Source organism: Entelurus aequoreus, linkage group LG15 (assembly GCF_033978785.1).
Source record: "Entelurus aequoreus isolate RoL-2023_Sb linkage group LG15, RoL_Eaeq_v1.1, whole genome shotgun sequence".
Taxonomy (NCBI): Eukaryota; Metazoa; Chordata; class Actinopteri; order Syngnathiformes; family Syngnathidae; genus Entelurus; species Entelurus aequoreus.
Window position 1 is genome coordinate 9362023 of NC_084745.1, and position 11463 is coordinate 9373485.

At 40.9% G+C, this 11463-nt stretch overlaps 1 protein-coding gene across 1 annotated transcript; it reads left to right on the forward strand.

Annotated features, from left to right (window-relative positions):
* Positions 1-434: 434 nt before the first annotated feature.
* Positions 435-9595, forward strand: LOC133630379 (V-set domain-containing T-cell activation inhibitor 1-like). The gene is made up of 6 exons (XM_062021952.1): positions 435-600; positions 2697-3023; positions 3094-3372; positions 3434-3709; positions 9257-9346; positions 9422-9595. Exons 1-6 carry the CDS (start codon positions 528-530, stop codon positions 9469-9471), a joined length of 1095 nt encoding a protein of 364 aa, XP_061877936.1. The 5' UTR covers positions 435-527; the 3' UTR covers positions 9472-9595.
* Positions 9596-11463: the final 1868 nt, after the last annotated feature.

Here is an 11463-nt window from a genome sequence, read left to right on the forward strand (position 1 = left end):
TTATCTTATGTCCGCTAGTAAACTCTTTGTTTTGTCTTAAGGGCTCCTGTTTGTCGGCTCGCAGAGCTGTTTTGGACAGTTCCTTATCTGTTTTGAAGTAGCAGCTGTATTTCTTTCTGGGCGGGAGGGGCTGTGTTCGCTCTACATAAGCTGATTCTTTTTGTTTGAATTTAGACCTCGCTTGCTGATGCTATTGTTGCGTTGTAAGGGCTGGTCTCCTGAAGCTTTAGTAAAATCTGGCCAAGCACTATTCTGTCTCAGTTGTTTTTTTTTACTCAACATATATGTCATCGAAAGAACTTGGGAGTGACCAGTGTGTTTTATTCCCTGAGAGGAAGACTGGTCGTGCAACACCATACACCCAGGCTGCGATTGCAAGTTCTCTTAAACTAAACAAGAGGTTCAACAAGAGGAACTAATAACCAACATTAATTATCAACTCTTGTTGTTTTCCATCAGCGGGAGTTCTTTGCAGTCGTCAGTCCAGTTTGTCCACTCAAAAGCGAAAGTATTTTAGTTTGTTAGTCATGCCTGCGAATGCACAGATTCTTCTTTGGTGTCTGCTTCCATTGACGACCCTCGCTCAAATTTCAGATGGAAGTGAGTGATTTTTGGCTTCTTTTGTGTACCTGATGTTGTGGTCAGTACCTACACCACTTCATCAGGAATTTGAAATAAGTTGATTGTTGTGCAAATTGGTATCAATCGCTGACTCTTATGTGAAAAGTTGATTCCTGATTTTAGCAGGAAATTTTTGGCAACATCAAATTGCATTTAAGGCTGGATTTTAGTCACGATGTTGTCCCTCGTTAAAAAAGGGCAAGGGAAGCAAAATGTCGCAGGTATGTGACACTAAAGTGACACTAAGGTGACATTGTTTGAGACAGGACAAATGTGTGAGTTTTAACCAAAGGACATGAAGCCGGCCTGAAAGTTGTGGCCAAGATGATGATTTACTTACAAGATATTTTCATGTAAAAGTGGGGAATCAAACCTTCATAGTGTTCTAGAACAAAACCACCAGGCCTAACCAAGAAAATCTTGCAGAACCAGTCAGAGTGTTGAAGGATTAACAAGAGTTATTAGAGCAGAGGCGTCAAAGTCATTTAGATTGGGTGCCACATGAAGAAAAATCTACTCCCAAGTAGGCCGGCCTGGTAAAATCACGGCACGATAACTTAAAAATAAAGACAACTTCAGATTGTTTTTTTTTTGTTTAAAATTAGAAGATGTCGTTGGGTTTGGGCGGGCGGGGTTTGGAGGTAGCGTTGGTGTATATTGTAGCGTCCCGGAAGAGTTAGTGCTGCAAAGGGTTCTGGGTATTTGTTCTGTTGTGTTTATGTTGTGTTACGGTGCGGATGTTCTACCGAAATCTGTTTGTCATTCTTGTTTGGTGTAGATTCACAGTGTGGCGTATATTTCTAACAATGTTAAAGTTGCTTATACGGTCACTGTCAATGTAAACTGTATCGCTGTTGATGAAGTATGCTTTGCATTTACGTGTGTGAGCGTACAGGAGCCGCTCATATCTTGTGACTGGGCGGGCACGTTGTTAGAAGGGATGAAAAGCGGACGTTAAAAGCAGTGCCTATAAGGCACGCCCCCAAGACTGTGGAATACGAGATATAATGACTGATGAACACCTTCGTTGGATAATGAAGGTTGCCTCAGCTCAAAACCTGAGCCCCGACATTAATGAACTAGCATCCAAGAAAAGATGGCAGGTATCTGGCTTGGGCACATCAGATTAGATCAGTGTGTTGCAAACTGAGCAGTTTAAAGTCCTGAATGGTTGGTTTATTCATTATTTTATTTTCAAATGTAGTAGCCTGTGGAAAAAGTTAATGTTGATATTTACCTCAGAAGGCTGCAAATAGAAAAGAGGCATTCAATTTTTATTTAAATTGTATTTGATATGCCATTGATATTTTTTAATTATTATTATTATTATTTGAAACTCGATTTTGCATGTCACTATAAAGTTATATAAGCCTTGCTTGTTCAATATTTAATGCAAAACTTGTTTGGGTCCCTATTAAAAAGGTTAATTTGTTCAACCTTGGCCCGCGGCTTTGTTCAGTTCACTCTGTATTTGAGTTTGACACCCCTGAGTTAGAGTGTTGAAGGATTAATACGATTTATTAGGGCAGAGGTGTCAAACTTATTTAGATTGGGGGCCACATGAAGAAAAATCTACTCCCAAGTGGGCCAGACTGGTAAAATCACGGCACGATAACTTAAAAATAAAGACAACTTCAGATTGTTTTTTTTGGTTTAAAAATAGAACATGTCGTTTTGTTTTTTTAACACTTACATGTTGCGGTTAATAGTATTCTACCTTTATATGTCGTTGTTTAAACGTTCTGAATAAATGATGTGATAATGTTTATCAGTCAACTCATCTGTGTTAATTTTTAATCCATCAAGATAAAAAAAATATATATCAAAATCAAATTACAGGATGTTATTTATGTAGTTCGATCATTTTCCTCGATGGATGTGCTATCATCATGTGGTTTATTTTGTACATATGTGGCATCATCTACAAAGATACAAATAATTGCTATTTCGCCATCCAGTGGACACATTTAGAACAGCAGTTTCTTTCATTCAAAAATTTCAGGTACATTTTTATACTTAGCAAACTACGTTTGACACCCCTGATGTAGAGTAACTGAATCAGTCTGTGTTGACAGGATTGAACGTCACATGCCTGGCATCAGAAGATTGTGTGCTCCCGTGTCGATTCTCCTCTGATGGCCGTGGTGCTCGCGTCATGTGGTACAGGCAAAAGGCGGTGGTGAGCTGCACACGTTACGGCAACACCAGCTGGGTGGTCGGCCACAACTCGCCGGCCGACAAGTACAAAGGCAGGACGGACCTGTACGCAGACCAGGTCCTGGAGGGCAACGCCACGCTGGTGCTGAGGAACGTCACTCCGCGAGACGAGGACAAATACGTCTGCATCACCTTCACAGAGCCGGAGACCATTAAATCCGGCGTTATCACCGTGACGGTGAAAGGTAGACCGACTCGGCAGGTGTCACCTTTGGGTGAAACGTGACTAAGGCCGTCTTTTGGTTTGTGGTGCAGCTCCCGTCAGGAAGGTCCACATGGAGTTCCGTGACGAGGCGGTCTACTGTCGAGCAGAAGGCATATACCCGCCGCCCACGCTGACCTGGTCCGTCGAGCCGCCCAGTGAAGCCAAACTCTTCTACAACAAAACCAAGATGGAGGAAGGCCGTCTGGGCCTCTTCGACATCGAGAGCGCCGTGCAGATGAAGGCGGCCGACACCAGCAACATGAACATGACTTTCATTTGTGAAGTCGCCAGCGAGGAATTGTCTAAAAGAGCACACCTGAAGGTGGAAGGTAAGGACCGTCTCAAAATGACACACCCTCTTAAATCCTCACTGATGTTTCTCCTCTGCAGACGCCATCATCACACCCGCTGGCGACAACGTCAAAGTGCCCTGCACTCTACCTCTCAAAGAACTCGACAACTTCGGCCTCACCTGGAGGGTCCGACGCTCTGAGCCCGTCCCCAGCGTCAAAGACCTCTGGAAGATCCAGAAGATGGACACACGTTCGGTATGGCGCCATATGATGCTGCCCAGCGTGGAATCGGTGCATCAGGGCACGTACACCTGCGAGGTGCAAACACCTGATGTAACGTACTTCACTCAGACGGACGTCAATGTGATCTCAGGTATGATCGGAATAAAACCCACTGCAACGTAATTTACATGAAAACTACCCTGACTAGTACAATTTACCAAAAAAGTATGTAATGAGTAAAAATAGCGCGTTCCTACCTGTGGGTCAGCACAGCTACAATAAGTCGTATTCAGACACGTGACTTTTGAACGGACGTGAACAAAGTGGTGGGCACCCAAACCAACATGGCTGCTGTGCCGCAAACAGAGTGGGAACAATCTGAGTACACAAGGGGCCTAGATCTTACCACTGAAGGCAGATACGAGCAAAAAAATCTAACTCTGCAATACAACCTATCCCTATACTTTATCAAAATAAGATTTGTCGAGTGATCTCAAGGATTATCTTGGTCGCGTTCCCAGACATGTCACACTATCTGGTGCTCCATTCGCTACAAAACAGATGACAACTTGGACATTTGGAAAAATAACAATTTCCCTTGTGGATCAATAAAGTTTGTCTAAGTCTAAGTCTAAAAGCATGGAGGTCTACAACTTCTTTGTGTGTGGTTGGGTCAAGGAAATTGGTGTGAAGACACTCTCGAATAAATCATGCATAGTTTTTGCTCCGCTAAGGTTGCATTTCCTGATTTAACTTTGCGTCTACCGCCATGTTTGTTGCTTTGTTTTTGTTGCACGCGCCCTTTACGACTAGCGTGTTGTTCCCCGTCTTTATCAATATATAACTATAAATGTCAACATTGCGTATGTGATGAAGCATTCATTTATGATTGTTTATCAATATATAACTATAGATGTCAACATTGTGTATGTGCTTAAAGGCCTACTGAAAGCCACTACTACCGACCACGCAGTCTGATAGTTTATATATGAATGATGAAATCTTAACATTGCAACACATGCCAATACAGCCGGGTTAACTTATAAAGTGCAATTTTAAATTTCCCGGCAAACTTCCGGCTGAAAACGTTTTGATATGATGACGTATGCGCGTGACGTCAATAGTTGAACCGGAAGTATTGGGACACATTGTATCCAATACAAAAAAGCTCTGTTTTCATCTCAAAATTCCACAGTATTCTGGACATCTGTGTTGGTGAATCTTTTGCAATTTGTTTAATGAACAATGGAGACTGCAAAGAAGAAAGCTGTAGGTGGGATCGGTGTATTAGCGGCTGGCTGTAGCAACACAACCAGGAGGACTTAGAGTTGGATAGCAGACGCGCTATCCGACGCTAGCCGCCGACCACATCGATGATCGGGTGAAGTCCTTCGTCGCGCCGTCGATCGCTGGAATGCAGGTGAGCACGGGTGTTGATGAGCAGATGAGGGTTGGCGTAGGTGGAGCGCTAATGTTTTTATCATAGCTCTGACGAGGTCCCCTAGCTAAGTTAGCTTCAATGGCGTCGTTAGCAACAGCATTGCTAGGCTTCGACAGGCGGCACAGCATTAACCGTGTAGTTACAGGTCCAGTGTTTGGTTCGGTGTATCCTGAATTGTTGATCTTCTGTCTATCCTTCCAGTCAGGGGCTTATTTCTTTTGTTTTATCTGCATTTAAGCACGATGCTATCACGTTAGCTCTGTAGCTAAAGTGCTTCACCGATGTATTGTCGTGGGGATAAAAGTCACTGTGAATGTCCATTTCGCGTTCTCGACTCTCATTTTCAAGAGGATATAGTATCCGAGGTGGTTTAAAATACAAATCCATGATCCACAATAGAAAAAGGAGAAAGTGTGGAATCCAATGAGCCAGCTTGTACCTAAGTTACGGTCAGAGCGAAAAAAGATACGTCCTGCACTGCACTCTAGTCCTTCACTCTCACGTTCCTCATCCACAAATCTTTCATCCTCGCTCAAATTAATGGGGTAATCATCGCTTTCTCAGTCTGAATCGCTCTCGCTGCTGGTGTAAACAATGGGGAAATGTGAGGAGCCTTTCAACGTGCGACGTCACGCTACTTCCGGTACAGGCAAGGCTTTTTTTATCAGCGACCAAAAGTTGCGAATTTTATCGTCGATGTTCTCTACTAAATCCTTTCAGCAAAAATATGGCAATATCGCGAAATGATCAAGTATGACAAATAGAATGGATCTGCTATCCCCGTTTGAATTAAAAAAATTCATATCAGTAGGCCTTTAAAGAATAATTTACGATTGTTTATCAAAATATAACTATAGATGTCAACATTGTGTATGTGCTGAAAGATTAATTTATGATTGTTTATCAAAACCTACTTCAAGACCTACCGTATTTTTCGGAGTAGAAGTCGCACAGGCCGAAAATGCATAATAAAGAAGGAAAAAAAACATATATAAGTCACACTGGAGTATAAGTCGCATTTTTTGGGGAAATTTATTTGATAAACCCAACCAAGAATAGACATTTGAAAGGCAATTTAAAATAAATAAAGAATATGGTAAATGGGTTATACTTGTATAGCGCTTTTCTACCTTCAAGGTACTCAAAGCGCTTTGACACTATTTCCACATTCACCCATTCACACACACATTCACACACTGATGGCGGGAGCTGCCATGCAAGGCCCTAACCACGACCCATCAGGAGCAAGGGTGAAGTGTCTTGCTCAAGGACACAACGGACGTGACTAGGATGGTAGAAGCTGGGGATTGAACCAGGAACCCTCAGGTTGCTGGCACGGCCACTTTCCCAACCGCGCCACGCCGTCCCCATAGTATAGATAGAATAGTGAACAACAGGCTGAATAAGTGTACGTTATATGAGGCATAAATAACCAACTGAGAAGGTGCCTGGTATGTTAACGTAACATATTATGGTAAGAGTCATTCAAATAACTATAACATATAGAACATGCTATACGTTTACCAAACAATCTGTCACTCCTAATCGCTAAATCCCATGAAATCTTATACGTCTAGTCTCTTACGTGAATGAGCTAAATAATATTATTTGATATTTTACGCTAATGTGTTAATAATTTCACACATAAGTCGCACCCCCGGCCAAACTATGAGAAAAACTGCGACTTATAGTCCGAAAAATACGATACTCAGTGGCCTAGTGGTTAGAGTGTCCGCCCTGAGATCGGTAGGTTGTGAGTTCAAGCCCCGGCCGAGTCATACCAAAGACTATAAAAATGGGACCCTGCTTGGCACTCAGCATCAAGGGTTGGAATTGGGGGTTAAATCACCAAAATGATTCCCGGGCGCGGCCACTGCTGCTGCTCACTGCTCCCCTCACCTCCCAGGGGATAAACAAGGGGACGGGTCAAATGCAGAGGACAAATTTCACCACACCGAGTGTGTGTGTGTGTAACAATCATTGGTACTTTAACTTAACTTTTAATATAACTATAGATGTCAACATTGTGTATGTGCTGAAAGTTTCATTTATGATTGTTGCTTTTGGTAAAAGCCGAACTCTTTTAGGTTTTGCTCGCATTCGTTTTATTTATGTTTTTTAGACTCATCGAGTTGGTTATGTACAAAACACTCGTAGCAAAAATTTGTTTTAAGAACTCTAACAAGACAATACAAATAATATCAAGATAATACTTCAATGAGAAATACTAGACGTTAAAAGTATATCAAACAAACCTTTAACAAAGGGATCATCAAACTGGTGTGTTTTTCTACTCTGCCATTTTCAAATGCGGTGCGTGCCCCTTTTTTCATCTTCTTTTGTAAAATCTTGACGTCTTTTGCCCTTCTTGATTACCTGTCGAGGAACTCCAAAAAAACATTTATCCATTTTGCGATTTGAACGGTTTCAACAGCCTAAAACAACGCCAGCATTGGGCATTTTTCTTGGAGAGAGGCTAAATGCCGCCCACAACGCTCTGACAACAGACCCTCGTTGGCTTACCACTTCGAGCCTCGCATAGATAACGAGCCGGACGTGACGTCAGGTGAATACAACCTATTACATCATAGTAATGCAAAGACGTGCTTACTTCAGCCGTTACGAGTTGACAGACAAGGTAAATAGCCCATATGTGAAGGAAGAAAATAGTTGGGTTTACAAAGCGTCCTAACTGGAAATCATCTTCCTTATTTTTTCTCTTTGTGAAAAAAAATCTGCTGATCGGTTTGGGTATTTCGAAGCCTGATAAAAAAAAAATCAGTATTTCTGCTGGCGTGTCAAAGAACGCTTCACAGCAGGGCTCCTTATACTTTTAGACCTCTGGGCCCAACTTTTCCATAACAGAGCGGCCCACACAAATATTAACACTGAATTAGTAATTTTACACTTGATTTGAACAGTATTCAATAATTGTATCTAACCTACTTACAGTTTAACAGGATAAGCCTTGTCAAATGATATCAAACCATGCAATAATCATGATTATTATTAGAAATGTCCGATAATGGCTTTTTTGCCGGTATCCGATATTCCGATATTGTCCAACTCTTAATTACCGATTCCGATATCAACCGATACCGATATATACAGTCGTGGAATTAACACATTATTATGCCTAATTTTGTTGTGATGCCCCGCTGGATGCATTAAACAATGTAACAAGGTTTTCCAAAATAAATCAACTCAAGTTATGGAAAGAAAATGCCAACATGGCACTGCCATATTTATTATTGAAGTCACAAAGTGCATTATTTTTTTTAACATGCCTCAAAACAGCAGCTTGGAATTTGGGACATGCGGAGGTTGAGGTGGGTGAGGTTGGGGGGGAACGGGGTTAAGGTGGGGGGGGGGGGGGTGTATATTGTAGCGTCCCGGAAGAGTTAGTGCTGCAAGGGGTTCTGGGTATTTGTTCTGTTGTGTTACGGTGCGGATGTTCTCCCGAAATGTGTTTGTCATTCTTGTTTGGTGTGGGTTCACAGTGTGGCGCATATTTGTAACAGTGTTGAAGTTGTTTATACGGCTACCCTCAGTGTGACCTGTATGGCTGTTGACCAAGTATGCGTTGCATTCACTTGTGTGTGTGAAAAGCCGTAGATATTATGTGACTGGGCCGGCACGCAAAGGTAGTGCCTTTAAGGTTTATTGGCGCTCTGTACTTCTCCCTACGTCCGTGTACACAGCGGCGTTTTAAAAAGTAATACATTTTACTTTTTTAAAACCAATACCGATAATTTCCGATATTACATTTTAAAGCATTTATAAGCCGATAATATCGGCAGTCCGATATTATTGGACATCTCTAATTATTATCAAGGCTTAGGTCAGGCTGATAACAAAAATAAATACTAATCAAAAATACGGCATAAGAAGGTATTCATATGTTCTGAAACAGATAGATTCTAACTAAGAAATACTACATAAATTAATAATTATCATTATTATAATAATATGTAAGTTTTTTTAACGAAATGGTCTTTAAAATGAAAGTGCAAACTAAATTACAGATTTGTCACATTAGTCATAATTGTTGCACTTAAGAAACTCGTTTAGGACTTTGGCTCCAGACTTCTTCGGTTTGTTTGATATTCCACCACAAGTGGTGGAAAATTGTTTTCCAATGAAGTACCGCTGCGGCCCATACGGACCACGGCTAAGAGACAGATATTTTTTCGTGGCCCAACAATGGACCTATGGTTAAGAAACACTGCTTTACATCATTACCCTTTCCTCCATCAGATAATCTTCCGCCATGGTGGTTTTACATCGGATTGCTGGCCTTCCTCCTGAGTCTGTCCTACTGCGTCGTAGGATGTCTGTCCAGTAAAAGTGAGCCCGCGCTAAGCGACGTAACAGAAGGACTGTGTGAAGGTGACGATAACGAGGCTGTGCTCTCCTTTTCAGGGTGGCGCTCACCCAAAAAAGAGGACAAAGAAGAGGACACCACAAATTAACATCTCCCAACACATTTTAACTCATGTTATTGTTGCTTATGCTAAAACTTCTCTTTGCAGCTGTAAATAAAACTTTGTCATGCATTTATACAACGTGTTTCATGTTTTAACTCAACATAAGTACAGTTGACTTTACAGTAAAAACCTCCATTCAATTAACCGCAAAGTCTCCTTTGGTCAACAGGTGCGTGCGTGGTCTACAAACACAAATAACCGCAGAGGTCTTTCAAAAAACACAGGCAGTAACAGTTGTGGCTGTAGGCAACCTCCCAATGTAGTTTGTTACCTTTACAAGGTTGGGAGGTAGCAGCATTTGACGCGTCATCAACAGCGTTGCCTACCTCCGCCTGCGCTTTTAAGTGTTGTTCCTCCTAAGTGTTTATTATTAACTCATCGGCGCTATTATAGCCGACTCAGCAGTTTGCTTTTTTTACCGCTATTACAACATAGGTTCTGTTGCTGTTGTGTTATGCAATTAACAGTGGAACCTGGATTTATTAGCTTTTAGATCGAGCCAAATATGCCTCTGTGTCTGAACCGTGTGTACGAACGCTTCATTCCACCATTTTGTGTCACGCCTGCAGGCAAAAAGCAGGGCACGGCATTATTGTTGGAGGCGGAGCCCCCCACGTCACTTGCTGCACACTACAAGTCACTTCTCACTGCTTCAGCGTGCGCGTCTTTTGTGTGTTTTGTCCACTTGGATCAGTGTTTTTCAACCTTTTTTGAGCCAAGGCACATTATTTGCGTTGAAAAAATCCAAAGGCACACCACCATGCTGCAAAAACTGAAATCTAAGTAAGATGAAATATCTCAAATAAGGGTGATATTTGCTTATTTTCTGTCTGATAAGATAATTCTTCTCACTAAGCCGATTTTATGTTAGTGTTTTACTTGTTTTTAATGTTTTGGTCCTAAATGATCTCAGTAAGATATTACAGCTTGTAGCTGAGATTGTAAGACCTATATTGAGTAAAACATGCTTGAAACTAGAATATCAACTGTTGCAAAGCTGTGTCATCAACACTCACAAGTATAAAACTGTTTTTTCAAAGTAATAATTTCTTACTTCAAGCATGAAAAATAAAAATCATGATGCCGAGCGCATTGAAGTGGCGACTTGTCCAGGGTGTACCCTGCCTTCCGCCCGATTGTAGCTGAGATAGGCTCCAGCGCCCCCCGAAACCCCGAAGGGAATAAGCGGTAGAACATGGATGGATGGATGGATGATGCCGAGCACATATCATTATGTCAAGATAATGGCACTAGCATTTACTTAATTTAAGAATATTTTTCAACATATTGAGCAAAAAGGTCTATTTTTTTTTCTACCAAGAAAAGTGCACTTGTTATTAGTGAGAATATACTTATTGTAAGGTATTTTGGGGTTTATTGAGGTTAGCTAATTTGACTTGTTTTGGAAAGTCTTGACAAGCCAAATGTTCTTGTTCTATTGGCAGATAATTTTGCTGAGTTCAAATAAAATACCCCAATTTTTTTATTAAATTGTTTTTGAACACAGACTTTTTGCAGTGCAGCAGAAGTCATTAAAATATGAAACTCGATATTGACAGTAAAAAGTCGTTGGATATGACTTTAAAGCAGGGGTCCCCAAACTACGGCCCGCGGGCCGGATCCGCCCCCCCCAGCATCCAAAATCTGGCCCACGGGAAGTCCCAATATATATATACATATATATTCATTTATTTTTTTATTTTATTTTTTTAAATCTTTCATTTCTAATCCATTTTCTACCGCTTGTTACTCTCGGTGTCTCCTAGCCGCTCAGGCAAATCATATTGTCTAAAAATTAATTTTCCCATCGATAACGTGACAATGTTAAATGACAAAACAGATTAACTCGCTGGAATATAAAGACAATGTATATATATATATATATATATATATATATATATATATATATATATATATATATATATATATATATATATATATATATATATATATATATATATATATATATATATATTT